Source organism: Curcuma longa, chromosome 21 (assembly GCF_044706935.1).
Source record: "Curcuma longa cultivar G26 ecotype Majalengka, Jawa Barat chromosome 21, ITB_CL_G26_1.1, whole genome shotgun sequence".
NCBI lineage: Eukaryota > Viridiplantae > Streptophyta > Magnoliopsida > Zingiberales > Zingiberaceae > Curcuma > Curcuma longa.
Window position 1 is genome coordinate 602,639 of NC_133881.1, and position 17,801 is coordinate 620,439.

A 17,801-nucleotide genomic window follows, 5' to 3' on the forward strand; every position below is an offset into this window, starting at 1 on the left:
TTGTGCAAAAAGGTGGAATCTGTCACCTTAACGATCTCACAGGTAAATCGAGAAACTGTAATTGGTCACGACACAGGAGGGTATTGTCTGATTTCGTCATGTCGTAATCAATTCAATAATGCTCCCGGGGGCAATTTTGTTAGTATTTAAAGATAATGTTGAATCAATAAGAATGTTTGAATAAGATTCTATCAAAAGGAGTTAACACATAATTATCAGTGAACAAAGTTGTAGTTTCTCACAGTTTGGAGAACCACGATAGCATGGGATATCACGCTGAAGACATTTTAACCCCAAAGGCAATTTGCTGCTTAGATCACCAAACATAAGAACAATGATTTAAAAACAAAAATACATTATACAAAAAAAGGCACAACACTTGGGACAATTTTTTTTTGTATTATGGAAGTACCTGTCGTTGGAAGCACCAATAACAAAGTTGTTTGCCACCAAGTTCCTGGATAAAATTATCCCGAGATTAAGAGAAAAAGGATGAAGAAACACAGAGAAGCTAACTAAACTGTTATGATGAAAACGTTTTAGTCTGACTAAAGCTCAAGAGTACTTGAAGACAATGAGTTAGCAGATGCTCTAATTGATCATATTTTCTGAAACAATGCTAGAATTAATTGATTTTTACAGGATCAAAGAAGATTCCTGTGTTCCACATACAATTGTAGATTCTGTTGATTGACCCAAGAGGGAAAGCTTCCTGATAAATAATTGTATGATAGGTCACTGCAAAGAAACACAGAAGTCTACTTAATAAGAATCAGATGAATACAACATATAAGGAAAATAAACTAGACGGAAATTTAAACCTAGGTTTGAAGCCATAAGCAACAAGAAACATACATGCTCATTAGTGAATAACTCTTTTGCACAGGTAGGTTACCAGATAGGCTGTTGTTGCCAAGGAATCTGATTGAAGAGTAGATGAGTAAAAATTTTAAGTTCAAAAAGTAATCAATCCAGACCAAAAGAATATGCTAAATTAAGTGTGAAGGACTAATTGAGCATTTCTCACAAGTAGCGAAGTGAACTTAAACTGAAGAGGGACTGAGGAACTTGGCCTGTTATATTGTTGAAACTCAAATCTCTGTAGAAGCAAATAGTTATGAATGGTGAAATCATTGGCTAGATGGACATTAAATAAAATAACGAGATCGACTAATAGAACATCAGTGAACATTACACAGATTGGCAACTCATATACAAGGCATAAGAAGCTTACAGTTCCTTTAAACTTGTGTATCGTGAGAAGTCTTGTGGAATAGTATCAGAAATCTTGCAATTCCTTAACACTCTACAAAAATAATTATGAGGTTAAATGGGACATGATGTCTAAGCTAAACAAGAAAACAAAATTTAACCAGGTTATCTTACAAAGTGCTCAAAGATGTCAAGTTACTAATAAACTCCAAAGAAGAGCTCCCATTTATTATCTCTCCTATCCTTCTGCATAAGAGAGTTCAATATTTTCTTAATCAATTAAGAATTGAAACATGATGCTTTGTGTGAATCTGAAACATTATAGGCAATGAGGGATTGCCACAAAAGCATAGATTAGAGAAATCTTACACATTCATAGCACTTGAGGAACTAAATTTAGTTTGCACCAAGAAAAGAATTTCACTTGATTCATTATATAAAACAACTTACAGTTCAGTCATTTGGGTGAGGTTAGAAAATGTTGCAGGAATTGGACCTTCAAAGGAGTTACCTTGGAGGCGCCTATCAAGAAAAATAGTAAAACTAGTATTCGAATTGTCTATGAAAAATGATCACATATCAAATTGCAGTTTTATGGACAATGAACATAGAATAGAGATGTACATGTTACATAATGAAAATATTTTAATTAACATCTGTCAGTTGTTGCGGAATCCTCTTCTCAAGGCTAAACTAACTGAAACAAGTTATAAATCTCAATAATTGGATTAAAGACATGATTCTTATCCTGCCATTTATCTGATGGTTAAGATTAACGTTTGGGTTGACAATTTACATAGGTTATCATGATCTAATGACCCTCCATCTTCTTTTATAAATAATATATTAATAATCTAATATTAATTAGTATTTATACATTAATGAATATGCTTTTCTTATTTATTTTGACCTTTTTAAATTAAATTAACATTATTAAATATGATTTAATTACTCATTAATAATCTAATAAACATAACATGTGTATTGATAATCAAATATCATTATGATTGTTGTTATGATAATATATTGTGCGCTAATGTAGAATTTTATTAAAATTTTATTTTATTTATTACTTAAATTGTGTATTGCTAATAATAATGGTATTTAATGAAATATGATATGCATCCTTCATAAGTTTTCAAATATCTTTAGTTATCTTGTATAGAAAACAATTTTCTTATATTTTAAAAATTTTCATATAGCTTCCGATGATCTAATCAATCCAATATAACATAATACTTAAGAATCTTTACTATTTGATCCCAAGCTTGATATTCATTTTGACAACTTTGAAATCTAAATTACGACAAAAAGTAGGCATCGTTGAAGAAACATGCTTTAGTTATAAAGTCCATTCAGAAACTAATACTTATCATGAAAAAAAAAAGAATATAGCCTTAAATAGAAGTTGAATAGCAGGATTTGATGCATGTATATTTTTCTAAATAGTTGGAACTCATGGCTTGAGATTCCAGAATGAAAGTACTAAATCTTACAAGATGGTTAGGTTGCTCCATCCCCCTATGTAATCAGGTATTCTTCCTGTGAAACTATTGTCTGAAACCCGCCTGAAGAAAGAATGAGATTCCATATTGGATTAAACTATAATATAGCCAAGTTAGACTTTAGTTGAACTTACAATGTCGTCAAGATTTTAAGATTGGACAGAGTTGTAGGTAGCTCACCGCTAAGTCCAGCACTATCCACAAACCTATAGATTGGTAGAACAAAGGAGTTCAGCATGTATCAATTATGCAGTAAGGTAATTGTGATTGGGAATTCAAGAGGCAAGAAAAACTGACAATTTTTTTAGGTTGGTCAGATTCCCAAATTCTGCGGGAATAGAACCAGTGAAATTATTGTTTCCCAAACCCCTGCAAAAGTATTTTTTTCCTTTTCCTTTAGAAACTTGACAGAAGGTGCAAATTTAATGATCATTATATTACTAATCTTGTCCATTAGTATGTGATCATTTATTTCAAAAACTTTATGCCAGAAATGAAAAAAAAAGAGAGAAGAAAACAATCTCTCAGGGAAAAGTTAAAAAATATATTTACAGAGAGTCCAACTTTTGAAGGTTCCCAAGTTCCTTTGGTATTGGCCCTGATAAGGCATTAACCCCTACAGATCTGATGATGGTCATATGAACTAATTAGATGACAGTGATAATGAAAAATAAAATTAGACCATTTATTAAGTAAAAAAGCCTTACAAGTATTCCATCCCAGTAAAATTCCCAAAAAATGCAGGCAGAGGACCAGTGAGGCAGTTCTTCCATAAATTTCTGCAATAGATATATTTGCCATAATCAAGCAATTTCTGTAGTATTGCCATGCTAGAGTGTGGATAATTATTCATGATTCTCTTTATGCATGCTTTCCACATTTGTAATCATTTTCCTTGTGTTACCTTCAGTTCTGGCTTGGTTATCGAGTTAATCATGCTAAGTAATCATGGTTGGTTTTGGTTTCTTGATTGAGGTATATTGTGTAGTTAAGTTCTCATTTTGATGTTACTTTAGATTGTGTGAACCAACTGAAGACAACTATTCAATGGATCAACCTTGGGCATAGCATGACAATATATAATATGTAGAGAGTTGGAAACCATTTATCTTCATGGACAAGTGGAAAATTAAATTATACAATCAAGCACATAAACTATCTTACAGATTAGTGAGGTAGGGTAGATTCTGCAGCTCTAGCGGAATACTTCCAGTCACATCCAAGGAATATACCCTTCTGAAAGCAACATGAATAAAATTTACACACATTTACAGAAAGGGCAGCCCGGTGCACGATTTACACATATTTACAGAAAAAGGAATAAAAAATATAAAAAAGGAACACATGTATGAGGTTCTTGCTCCTGTTTAGGAATGGTTCAAACACTTTTCATGCATGTTATAGAGGAGAAATGTGACTAAGTGTGGTGGTGCGAAAAATTGTGGTTTAAAACTATACTACATCATTAGTAGGGCCACTCATGGCAATAAGTGATGCTAAAAAGAAATCTATCGCAACGAAAATCATGCGCCACTCAACCCTAGTGATTGAAAATGTTGGTACATAAGAGCTGATCCAACAAACATAATAAGTATAATGCTTATTATTTCTATATGAATGAAATGGGATTAAGATAGAATTAAGCAAAACTAGTAATTGAGACATACAGGTTGAATGCTCAGAAACGTCATCAGTCACATTGATTTTCCAGTTCTTCAACAAAAACTGAAGCATTACTATGTCAATCATATTTCAAACAGGAAATAGATTTACCACGAGAACCATAAATTACCGACACAATCTGGTAATTAATTCCTCAAAAAAAGTAGAGGAGTAGGAATAATTTAATAATCCAATCATGATTGTTGTATACTTGTATGTGATTTCTTTTCCCTTTCTTTGGATAGGAAACTCGGCATTTGTGACACGAGATGACATAAAATTGCCAACGATTTTGTATACGACTGGTAAATCAAATACCCATAAAGAAGAGTAATAGAAACTCTAAACTAAGAAATAGCTCTAAATTCACATTATTTTATCATACAGCTTAGTGATATGGCAGGTGTTGTTGCTGTAATCGCAGTCGCATTTGATTCCTGGGTTGAAGTCATCATTATCTATGCTAGTTTCATCGACTGCAGCACCACTGCAGGGTTCCCCACTAATATTCCATTTTGACGATGCCTTCAGACCCCATCTCCCTAGAATCGCGTTCAACGCCACAACTACAAGCAGTTCAATAAACTCAAGTTAGGCATGCTAAAATTAGGTATGTTCATCTTGTTACCATATAAGAGCAATACTTCTTTATCAGATCAACGGCACTCCAAGCCATTAAAATATACAACGCTTTTTACTAACGATAGCACAGGACATGAATATGAAATATCGAGTGAAGGATGATTAAAAGATCTTCAAGAAATAGAGAGATTACACTGTTGAGATAGGAGCTCGAACGAAATCCATTCCAGAGACGAACGGATCTGCTCGAACCCAGTGAAGGAAAAGGGCAAAGAGGATCAAAACCAGAATCGTCGAACCCATTTTTCCACATCTGATGAGTGTGCGTGCTTACGAGTGCGTCGGATACCGAGACTAAAGTTTTTGAATAAACTACTTCATCACTAAAATCGGATACCATTCCTGTTTTTTTTTAAATTTCATCTCATCATATTTTATTTATGATTATAATTTTGATTTAAGATCGAAATGATATTTTTGATATCTTTTTATATGATTTCTATATTTTTAAACATAAATATATTAATTTAAAAATATTATTATTATATTATCATAAATACTTATTTATTAGATTAAATCAATAATTTAAAATTTTAAGATGAATTAAAATTTACACATAATAATTAGAATCAAATAGATTTAAATTAAATTAAATTTATTTTAATTGATTTAAGGATTTTTTCTCGAGGAAAAAATAAGAAAAAAACTAAAAAAGAATCTTTTATGTATCTAAGAATAAAAAGAATTTAACAATAAAATATAAGAGAGGGAGGAGAACAAATTAGAAGGTGAAAGAATTAACCACTGAGAAATTTTTAAAAAAACTTAACTGTTAAAACAAACATATATATATATATATATATATATATATATATATATATTAAAATTGGGAGAAAAATCATCACTCTAAAAATTTTAAAAAGAATGAAAAAAAACTAACAGTCTGACATGATCTTTGTGGTCTCGCGTGAGGCCTTCACATAGCACACAATTTATTTATTTATTTAGACATAAAAACAAGAGAAGTTACGATAAGAATAGACAAAAATTATTTAGGAGATGTAACTACATGGAAAACCTATAAAAAAAAATTTCAAAAGAAATAACGAGAATAAAATTCTCAAGGAAATAATATATTAAACTTTTATTATATAATTTATAGACTTCTTAGCTAACACAAACTTAGATATATATCAGACAAAGAAAAATTATGAAAGATTTAAAACTTTCTATAATGATTTTATAGCATTTACAATCGTCTCAGACAATTATTGTAATCTAGAATCAGAAGAAATACTGTTTAGTTATATATATACCTTCAGCAGGATCTGTCTGAGGTTGAGTTTGAGCCGCTGCTGTCTCCAGCGACGCACAGAGCAGCAAACAGTAGTGCAGGATGGTGAAGAAGAACGCCATTCTAATATATTAACCTTGGAATTAATTAAGTTGGCTGTGAAGAAGAAACCGCTCGATCAAAAGCTTTTTATACTACGCAGTGCAGGTGCAGTACTAGTGGCCAGTGGGGAAAAATAGTCCATCCCTTCTTTAATTTCGTTAGACCAAGGGAAGTCTTTAATTTCTCTTTCAGGATCGAATTTAATGTTTTCACAGTCTGATGTCGTATCGTATGGTGATAAAATTCTTCATTACTGTAGCAGCGATGGGATGCCCTCCTTATCCAGATGGACATCTCCTCTGACAAGATTTTCATTGAGCGATATTCTCCTTAACTAAGATAAAGACATTTTTCTCATTTTTATCTTTCATAAGTCTATATAACTCTCTTGTCTCTCGTGGGTACAAGTACGCACACAGAATCAACGAACACTCATTCTCTCTGCATTCTTGCATTTTCTTCTTCATCTCCGAGCGAGGGTCTAACATGAGCATCGGAGCGATTGAGTCAGGGCACTTCTAACCTCTGTTCTTATTCTCTTTTCCCTTCTTGCAATTTAGAATTTGGTGGTGTGTCAGAGTTCATCGTTCTCGTCCTTCGCTATTCGTGGGTACCACTTTGATCGTCAACCTTCATGTCAAGTCCCCGATGACTCATTCAAAAGGCGATAAGAACATTTTTATTGAAAGAAAATTAGCATATAATTATTATTCATAAGACAAGACAGAATATATAATTGTGTGGTATGACTTTGAGTCCAGTCAACTAAGCATTTGTTTCAGATGGGAGTCGTAATTTTATTAATAAGTAAAATACTAGTGAATCATCATTTCTTCCTTGAGGAACTCTCATTATATTAGTCAATTATGTCCATAGGCATGCAGTGTGCTAATAATAAAATTAAACTTTTATATATCTCGTTAGTTAATTCGATTTTGTATTATATATATACAGAATTGCTATTATGAGCGCCGGTTCGGTGCGCCCCCGTGAGCGCCTGGATCTCGGCCGTCCGCTTTCGATCGCGATAAACGTAGCCCGTTCGATTGAACAATGATTCTCCTCGGACCTTCGCCGCTTCCCGCCGCCCGTTCATCGCCGTCCGACCACCAATTGCCGCCGGACCGGACCCGTTGGAACCGCAACTCGACGGCGGTCCGGCGGGTGCCGGAGTCCGGCCCCGATTCGGCCGGAATCCGGCCGGATTCCGGCCGAATCGGGGCCGGACTCCGGCCCCGGTCGACACGCCGGCGCCGGGCGCATCGACCGCGGCCGGTCTCCGGCCCCGATTCGGCCGGAATCCGGCCGGATTCCGGCCGACAGTGGTGCCAGGCACTGTTGTCCTTGTTTCGGCCGGAATTTCGGCCGGATTCCGGCCCAATCCGGCCGAAATCCGATGCCGGAACGTGCGCCGGCGAGTCGCGATTCCAACGGGTCCGGTCCGGCGGTCGTCGGTGGTCGGACGGCGATGAACGGACGGCGGAAGCGCGTGGAGGTCGGCGGTCGGCGCACACGGGCGCGTAGGAAGCCGGCGCTCATAATAGCAAAACTCTATATATATATATATATACGGAATTGCTATACTGAGCACCGATTTCCTGAGCGCCCGTGAGCACTTCCATCCCGGCCGTTCATCCGATCGCGCGCTCAATCTCAGCCGTTGATTGCACAGTGTTTCTGCTCGGACCTCCGCCGCTTCCCGCCGCCCGTTCATCGTCGTCCGACCACCGTCGGCCGCCGGACCGGGCCCGTTGGAACCGCAACTCGCCGGCGGTCCGTCGGTGGCCGGATTCCGACCGCGATTGCGCCGGCGCGTCGACCGCGGCCGGTCTCCGGCCGCGATTCGGCCAGAATCCGGCCGAATTCCGGGCGACAGCGGCGCCAGCCACTGCTGCCGTGTTTCGGCCGGAATTCCGGCCGGATTCCGGCCCAATCCGGCCGAAATTCGATGCCGGAATGTGCGTCGTCGAGTTGCGGTTCCAACAGATCCGGTCCGGCTGCCGGCGGTGGTCGGACGGCGATGAACGGGCGGCGGAAGCGCGCGAACGTCGGAGGAGTACGCACGGGGCGCGTAAGAACCCGGTGCTCAGGATAGACGAACTCTATATATATATTTATAAATTCATAAATAAAAACACACAGTAAAATAAGTTTCTAAAATACAGGAACATAATTGAGTTGGTTATGACCAATGGCGGAGCCAGCCCCGGTAATTTACCCGGGCTAATCTCCGACTGTGGACTATTCCGACAAGACAACCCGGGCTGTCTCCTTCGTTTTCTTTTTTTAAAAAAAATTCTTCCGTAAATTTTAGGCTTTTCACGTCGAGCTACCCGGGCTATAGCCCGGGTAGCATACAACGTGGCTCCGCCCGTAGTTACGACGAATTAAATATGTTAAAGTGGATAAGGATTAAATTTCGACAAAGTTGAGGTAATGTCCTCTTTCATCGTGACCAACTGCAATTTCTCGATTTACCTCCTCATAGATAGTCGTAAAATCGACTATGTGAGACTATTAGGATGACAGATTTCACTTTTTATTTAAGTAATATGACTTTCTTGAGTTCCTACGGACGTAGTCCAGTTGATATTAGAATGATAAATTTACAATGATAGGATGATTCCTTTGAATATGGTGTGATGGTAAGAAGTAAAACGGACTCAAGATTCAATTCTCATATAGAATATTTCATACGTTCAAGGTCCATAAAATTTATTTATACTTTTCAAATTTGATTTGACGATCAATATCACCCATCACCTTCCGTTTTAATATTTAGATTAACAAAAAAAAAAAAAAAAAAGACTTCCTGCAGTCCATGATTCCAATCCGATTGAAATATTTCATGGTGAGGGACATTATATTGTCCCGTCCGTTAATGCGAAAACTCCAGATAACCACCGAAAAGCTACACTGGCGTGGATTGTGTCCTGAATGGGTAGCAAATTGAAGGGGTTGAAAATTAGTCGATAGGTGAGTACCAAGTGTTTACTTTTCTAAGTTGAGAATTTAATTTCAATACGTGTGTACTCTTATATTCAAAGATAAAATCTATCATCCTAATGATCTCATATGATCGATCTCGTGATTATCTGTGAAGAATTACATTGAAAAATTATAATTGACATATTTTTACATTCACGTATCTTTTCAAATACAAGTGATTGGATTGGACGGTAAATAAATTAGATATTTATGATCAATTTAATTTGATAAATATAAAATTAATTAAATAAATAAATCTGATAATTCATTCAACTAAATAAATAAAATTAAGCAAGTGTGATGAATTTGTTAATATTTATAAATAAAAATTATTTATGAATAAAATATATAAATAAATTTTATATATATATATATATATATATATATATATATATATGTATTCATCAATAAATATCTTATTAAATTTGAAAATGATTAAAAAATATTATATATTAGTCTATGTCGAGATTGATGGCTTGATATGAACACATGCTTTGACAATGCTAAACGGATTTAATGATCAATTAGCGATCAAATTTTTGATCGATAAATATAATTATTTGTTTAGTGGGTGGTTAGTCTACGTCGAGATTGCTGGCTTGATATAAACACACGCATTGACATTAGTGCTCCTCCAATGTGACAATCGCTGACATATTAATAATTCTTCACCATTAGAACTTCTGAGCTTATAATGAAAATCTTAATGTAAGTAAGATGTTAAAATTCTTAAGCAACAGTCAGTAGGGGCCGGAGTTAGAATTTTTACTTAGGGGGGGTCATTTTTAACATCGCATTGTCACACTAATAAAATAAATTTTGAATTAATTAAGAAATAAGTTACATTCAACACAATCTAAGTTGCGCTCTTCGCTTTTTCATAGATTCAAATTCATCTATGACAGAATTGACATCAAAACTGCGAGCAATATCTTTTTCAATATATATTATCAAAGAACTGGATAAAAAATCATCTTCCTATCAAAAAACTCAACCGTTTAAAATTTTTCTTCCTATTAAAAAATATATATTAGAATCAAATTCAAATCATAAATATTTAAATAAATCATTGACTACTGTAAGCGTTACCATTGCCCTGGTCAGACTTTCATTATTTTGGAAGCGTTGTTGTGAATAATATAAGATAGAAAAGTGTTTTTAAATCAAGCTTTCTTTTGTTGGGCCTTAACCTTGCCCGATTTGCATTGCAGGCCCAATGGAGCAGGTGGAGAAACATCCGTTTCTTGTCGTAATGCGTTGGGCCCCGGAGTCTTCCCCAATGGGAAGGCAGGTGCGTCGGAATTTCTCATGGAATACAGTTGCGAATTTAGAAGCACGATGCGTGTCCACTCGCGTGGCCGTTTTTCGCCGCCTCTGCCTACGACTTCTCTCTCATACAGAATTTCTAGTGTTGCAACGAAACAAGGGAAGCCTTGATCTGTTCGACGGAGCTGTTGATACTCGTGGCAGAGAATCTGGATGCCGATGGAGGTGTGCCGGGCGATCCACCACCGATGGACGCTCCGGGGGCTCGTCGCCTCCTACCTCAACCTCACCCTCGCCGGGCAAGGGGGGCGACGACGACCAAGGCGCCCCCCTTAGCTCTGCCCCTGATAGTCCGGGACTAGGAATTAATTTTTGGATAAAAATTTAATATAATGAATTATATATTATTATTAAAAAATATAATAATAATATATATAATAATAAAAATGAAATCATTATATTATATTATACTGTTTCGACATTCTTAACTAACTCCGGTACGATAAAACAAATAAAATAAAAATTGCTCTCGTTGAAGAGTATATATATATATATATATATATATATATATATATATATATATATATATATATATATATATTAAAATTTATTAATTTATTTTAAATTAATCTAATTAAATTTAATTTGACTATAATTTGATCAAATCAAATTTAAATCAATTTCGATTTGACTCAATATAGTCGTTATCTTCTCGCCATGGATTTTGTTCAATTCCAAATTAATTTTAAATCAGTACTTTTATTGCGTGTTTAAAAAAAATACAATACTTAATAAATTTTATACTGATAATAAAAATAATGGCCATACTGTAGCGTCGGACTGTCCATACACGTGTATGGCTACGTCTCTCCTATGATTAATTAGATGGTACGTGAATTTAAAATTTTAATAAAAATGATCAATTAAATTATTAAATAAATACTATAGATCACTTTAAAAATCTAATAGATTATATATCTTTTATTATGGACAACATGTATACATGTCATCCTCTAACTAAAATTATTCAATTTTCAAAGTAATAGCAGATGAACTTAGGACTTCAAAATTGATGAAACTCTGTTTACAAAGATATTTCTAGGGAATTTGACCAACGTGTCCATCAAGAAAAAAAAAGTAATTATTTTGGAAAAAAAAGTCAATCCGAATGACTCGTGTTGGATTGAAAGAATCAGGTCAAATTTGTTGGAAAATATCTCGAGGCTAGTGCTCTAATTGTGTTTAAATAAAATTTACGGCTACACTGCTAATCTGCTAGTTCAGAACCACTGCGAGTTTACGACGAGGTCATACAAATTTTCTTAAAATTTGTCCATAAATTATTTTTATAATAAATAAATAAAATAAATATATTACCATGCATCCTTTCTATTTTAGACAGGCCATTAAGTTCTCCCTAATTATAATATTAGACATAATTTTTTAATATTTTTATTTAAAATGTAATGAATGGTAATACAAATTAAATTAATATGATATAACTTTGATGCATCAATATATTAATATAAAATAATTTTTAAAAAAATTAATAACCTTTAATGATTAATTTAATTTTTTAAAAGCTTAATTTTAATGCCATAAATTAGAATTTTAAGAATTAAAATGTGTTCTCTATGAATAACCAAAGAAGGAAATTAGCCACGAACTTAACTTTGGGGTAGTTGAATAATTGGAAGGCTAGTTATAATTGTAATATTAGGCAGATTTTTGAAAGCCACCTTACAATTTCCCCAATATAATATGTTGGGCTGAATTTTTTTTTATTTTGTTTAAAAATTAAAATATATATATAATAATTTTTTATTACATTATTTAACTATAATAATTTAAATGTGTTTGAAAATAATAATTTCAAATATTTATTTTTTAAGCAATAAAAAAAATTTAAAAGGGAGAAAACCTTGTATTTCCTGCAAATCATAAAGGCTTATATCTTTAAGCAAACTACTTTGTCATATTACAGAAGCCGGATTAAACCGGCGGCAGCAGCTAGCTATCCATTCCTCTGGAGCATTTATAATATATGGAACGCAAAGGGACAAGAGTAGGAGGCTACGGCAGAGGAATTCGTGGATCGGCAACCAAGAACAGCGGCGATTTCCTCGGAGCACTCGCACCGGAAATCTCCATCATGTCCAAGTCTTCGGCCTTCATGCCGCCGGGAAGCTTCCAGTCGAAATAGAAGAGCAGGTGAGCCAGTCCGACTTCCACGGACGACAGCCCAAACGTCATGCCGGGGCATATCCTTCGCCCCGCGCCGAACGGAACAAACTCAAAGTTGAATCCCCTGAAATCGACTGCGCCGTCGGCAAATCTCTCCGGCCTGAAGCTCTCGGCGTCGCCGCCCCAGTAGCGCTCGTCCCTGCCCAATGCCCAGGCGTTGATGAGCACGCGAGCCCCCGCAGGCACTCGGTATCCTACAACCTCGCACGCCTCCTTGCACACTCTCGGCAGCAACAGGGGACCCGGAGGATGAAGTCTGAGGGTCTCCTTGATCACTAATTTAAGGTAGTCGAACTTGGCGATGTCATTCTCTTCCAGCTTAGTCTTTCCTTGCATGGCCTCCCTGATCTCCTTTTGAGCTTTCTCCATCACCTCTGGGTTCTTCATTAACTCTGACATTGCCCACTCGATCACCGTCGATGATGTCTCTGTTCCTCCGAGAAATATTTCCTGAATATATACCAAAGAATTGGTAAAGAGATAGGTCTCACAAAATATGAATAAATTAAGCTAAGCTATTTATGATATAATTTTCACGTACGTACGTACCAATACGATGGCTTTGATGCTGGTTGATGTTATTGGAAATTCTGGGTCATCTTGGTCCTTAAGCCTCAAAAGAACATCGATGATTAGATCCTCCTCTGAAGGGTCTGCTCTCTCAGCCTGATGCTGTGAGATGATCTCGTCGAACACCTGGTCGAGCTGTCGTCGAACACGCTGTAGCTTAAATTTTAAGCCGGTCAGGGTGTCCAAGAACTTGAGCGACGGGAACATGTCGGCCACTGCGAAGCTGGTGACCAAACCCACCCCTTCCTTCACGAGCTGCAGGAACTTGCCTTGCTGCTCGCACTTCTCGCCGAATGCTGCTCTCATCACCAGCGCGTTCGTCATGGACATAACCATCTCGCTAAGGTTGAGAGGCGTTTGGCGGAACGATGCGGCACTTGCGATTTCTGCGGTGAGCTTACGGACCGCATCCTCTCGGATCGTAGCGAAGGACTTGACGCGCCGAGAGTTGAGCAGCTCCATGGCGTAGATCTTCCTCATTTGCTTCCAGTAGCCGCCGTAGGCGGCCATGGCGACGCTTAGGCCGTCGTAGGCCAATATGTTGGCGAAGGTCAAGTCGGATGGACGGTTGGCGAAGTTGAGGTCGTGACGCTTGATTATCTCCCCCACGGCTTCCACGGAGGAGGCGACGACTAGGTCGACCTGACCGAGCCGGAGAAGCAAGAGCGGGCCATGAACTCTGGAGAGGTGGCGGAGCGTGCGGTGGGGATTGGCACCGGCAAGGTGATGGATGTTTCCGATGAGGGGAAGCTTAGGAGGGCCAGGCGGAAGAGGTGCCACCTTTTGTGCCTCCTTTGCAGGCTTCCTAATTAGCTTCCGCAGTGTTACGATGAAGAAGAAGAAGAGGAAGAGAGTGATCAAGAAGGGAGAAAAGAGAAAAGTAGTGATGAGATGGGATTCCATTGTAGTAGCTGATACTATCCCTGCACTAATCAACTGATGAAACTAAGTGATTAATTAATGTTTGTGTGGATTGATGATCTATTGCTCTTTCTTCCATGTATTTATAGACGCGTTTTCAGGAGAGAGTAATTAAAGCGTCACCTCTGTTTGCTCAGTCCATAGAGGCGTTCGTCCTTTGGGAAAAAAAATCTTGCCGTCTTTCTTTTTTTTTAATATTTTCCAAGTCAACTATTTTAAGCCCTGAATCCAAATGTAGTCAGAAAAGAGAAACGGCTATGACTAATGCAATTGGAGTTTGATAGGATCGATAGGTCAAATAAATCCAACTTTTAGGAAGAATTTGAAAAGAGAACGTTTGATCCAGCTAATCAATAAAAAATAAAAAATATTGATCGGTCATTGAAATTGTTCTGATAGAATTGCAGTTCTTTGTTTTCTTTTTTTTTTTTCAATTCCATTTCTGAATATACATATTTTCTAATATCATTGTTTGATTTTTCGAAGGATCAAAGTATTTTTATGTCAAATAAAAAATTATTATAGTATAATGGTTCTAAAAAATGATAATTAATTTCTCAAAAAATAGATAATTTAAAGCTAGTCTAGTACATTAAAGCTATGTATTTAGTTTTCCATTCTCACGTAAAATATATAAAAAATAATTTTTTACTTTGTTTGAGAATAATCAGATAACGTTTTAGCAGGTTAACAACAGTTGAATTTGTAGGGAGGCAAAAATACCAATCATATAATTGAATCTATTATTACATTTTAATAACTACTCTGATCTGTATACTACTTATTCATTCATGATCATTATATATACGATAATATTTCCATAATCCTCTAAACAATTTATATAAATATATATATATATATATATATATTGAACTACGATAATTAATAAAATTAAATAATCTTTTGTTTTTTGTATCCTTTACTCTCTGTTTTACACCAAATACATAAGCCTTTGATTATTTTAACAAGCAGGAGAACTGATCAGAAGTTGTTTTCATAAAAATTGGATTTCTTTTCTCTAACTCCTTAATCCGTTCTACTTTGGCGATATTAATATATATCCGTTTAATTTAATCATTTACCACGTGGAAAAGATAAGTCTGCCCATTAAAGTCAATGGTATCGTCATCCGCGTGCCATCGATGACTCGTTTTATTATTATTATTTCTATTAATTAGTATATATATATATATATATATATATATATATATATATATATATATATATATACGAAATTGCTATTATGAGCGCCGGTTCGGTGCGCGCCCTTGAGCGCCTGGATCTCGGCCGTCCGCTTCCGATCGCGATAAACGTAGCCCGTTCGATTGAACAGTGATTCTCCTCGGACCTTCGCCGCTTCCCGCCGCCCGTTCATCGCCGTCCGACCACCAATTGCCGCCGGACCGGACCCGTTGGAACCGCAACTCGACGGCGGTCCGGCGGGTGCCGGAGTCCGGCCCCGATTCGGCCGGAATTCGGCCGGATTCCGGCCGAATCGGGGCCGGACTCCGGCCCCGGTCGACACGCCGGCGCCGGGCGCGTCGACCGCGGCCGGAGTCCGGCCCCGATTCGGCCGGAATCCGGTCGAATTCCGGCTGACAGTGGTGCCAGGCACGTTGCCCTTGTTTCGGCCGGAATTCCCGGCCGAATTCCGGCCTAATCCGGCCGGAATCCGATGACGGAACGTGCGCCGGCGAGTCGCGATTCCAACGGGTCCGGTTCGGCGGTCGTCGGTGGTCGGACGGCGATGAACGGAGGCCGGAAGCGCGTGGAGGTCGGCGGACGGGGTGCACGGGCGCGTAGGAAGCCGGCGCTCATAATAGCAAACTCTATATATATATATAGAGAATTGTTAGCCTGCGCGTCGTTCCCTGCGCGACCCGTGAGCGCCGCCTACGTGGAGATGCCAACGTGGCTGGGAGCGCGCTCGTGACAAACAAAGCAGAAAAAAAGTAAAACTTAGCCTTCCGTTCCCGATTTCACTACTCGCCGCTTCCTCTCTTCGATTCCAAACCCTAACCGAGCCTCTCCCTACTCGCCGCTTCCTCTCTTCTCTTGAGCCCGCCGCTTCTCTTCTCCCTCTGCTCTTTCTCCCCTCGCCACCGCCTCTGCTCTCTTCTCCCCTCGCCACCGCCCCTGCTCGCCTCGTGATCTTGATCGACGCGCCGCGCCCCTGCTCGCCGCTGCGACCCTGCTCGCCACCGTGCCCCTGCTCGCCTCGTGATCCTGCTCGCCGCTGCGCCCCTTCTCGCAGCTGCGCCACTGCTCATCGCACGCCGGTCATCAGACTAGTGCATAGACAGAGGTGCTAAGGAGGACTTCATTGTTTCGTGGAGAAAGTGGTAGGTCCATTTTCCTCTGCTCAAGTGCAAGTTGAAAGTGAGCGATCACTTAATTACCTTGAGCTAGGATTCCATCTACTCCTAGTTTCTTCTGTTTTATTTGTCTTTAGAAAAGCAAGTCTCTTCTCTGGTGGACATCCCATGAAAAGCATCATCTTTTCCTTATTCTCCCCCAAGAATAAATACGCATCAAGTATATGTTTATCAGGAACACCAGCATAGACTAGATCTTTGTAGAGTTTCTCATTAACCTTTTGTTGGCGAAATGACCTATTTTCAATAACTGAATTTGAACGATCAATTGCAGCAATAACTTCCTTGACATTAATGTCGATGATTGAATTTTTCTTACTTCCATATGAATCAACAGATGCACACTTCCTCTTCTTTGATCGATCATATGATGGACTATCAGAGACCATTTCAAAACTCTCAGGTTCATCATCTAGGTCAAGATCTCTTTGTTCCTCTTCTAAAATAATTTCAACATTTCTTTCAGCAGCAGTGGAAGCTCCTTGACCGTTTGCTCTATCATGAGCAAACAACTCTAACAACTTCTCATAATGAGGTACAGGGGTATATTTCCACTTCTTGATGGATGGATTAGCCTGGACCAATATAAACATAATTACAAATACAATAGTTTATTAAATAAATATCTAATATTTATACTTACAGCAATAAGTTGCTTCCAAACCTCTTCCTCATCCTCAAATCTTCTAGTCTCAGCATGCCATTGCACTCCACTTGCATTCTTAAACAAATCATAACAAGAATTGAAGTGACTTTTTAGTGTTTTTATTCTATTCTTCAAAAACTACCTTCGTCAATGGAAATTCAATTTTCTCACTGCAAATGGCAACCATATCTTTGTATGCAGTAGATGTGAAAGTGTCACCTACTCGATTGCCATTAACTTGTTGTTCTTATCATAGCATCTATAAAAATCTTATCCATCTCCTCAGTCCACTTAATTACATCCTTCTTAACTTGTTCAGTTGATGTACTCATTTCTAATCAACACCTGCATAAAATACACACATGACTATGATAAAAAATCTTATTCACAATTGTAGACATCCAAGTATAACAGTATCAGACAAACAAGCAAAT

General features: G+C 37.7%; 2 protein-coding genes across 2 annotated transcripts in view; both read right to left on the reverse strand.

Moving 5' to 3' along the window:
* Positions 1–201: 201 nt before the first annotated feature.
* LOC141814445 (uncharacterized) overlaps positions 202–17,801 on the reverse strand; it is a 21,129-nt gene continuing 3,529 nt past the window's right edge. The window contains exons 9-16 of the mRNA XM_074702404.1: positions 1,663–1,734; positions 1,387–1,458; positions 1,235–1,306; positions 1,028–1,099; positions 856–921; positions 673–738; positions 413–457; positions 202–307 (exon numbers count right to left, since the gene is read on the reverse strand). Coding sequence (XP_074558505.1) covers positions 202–307; positions 413–457; positions 673–738; positions 856–921; positions 1,028–1,099; positions 1,235–1,306; positions 1,387–1,458; positions 1,663–1,734 — 571 coding nt within the window. The remainder of the gene's footprint in view (positions 308–412; positions 458–672; positions 739–855; positions 922–1,027; positions 1,100–1,234; positions 1,307–1,386; positions 1,459–1,662; positions 1,735–17,801) is intronic.
* On the reverse strand, positions 12,685–14,328 carry LOC141815504 (alpha-humulene 10-hydroxylase-like). Its single transcript, XM_074703448.1, has 2 exons — positions 13,405–14,328; positions 12,685–13,305 (listed from the first exon to the last, which is right to left on the reverse strand). Exons 1-2 carry the CDS (start codon positions 14,326–14,328, stop codon positions 12,685–12,687), a joined length of 1,545 nt encoding a protein of 514 aa, XP_074559549.1.

Bases quoted from the DNA above. Each gene is read 5' to 3' on its own strand.
- LOC141815504 (XM_074703448.1), bottom strand. From the start codon at position 14,328: ATGGAATCCCATCTCATCACTACTTTTCTCTTTTCTCCCTTCTTGATC. The intron at 13,306-13,404 runs GTACGTACGTAC...GTATATATTCAG, and splicing joins GCATCAAAGCCATCGTATTG to GAAATATTTCTCGGAGGAAC.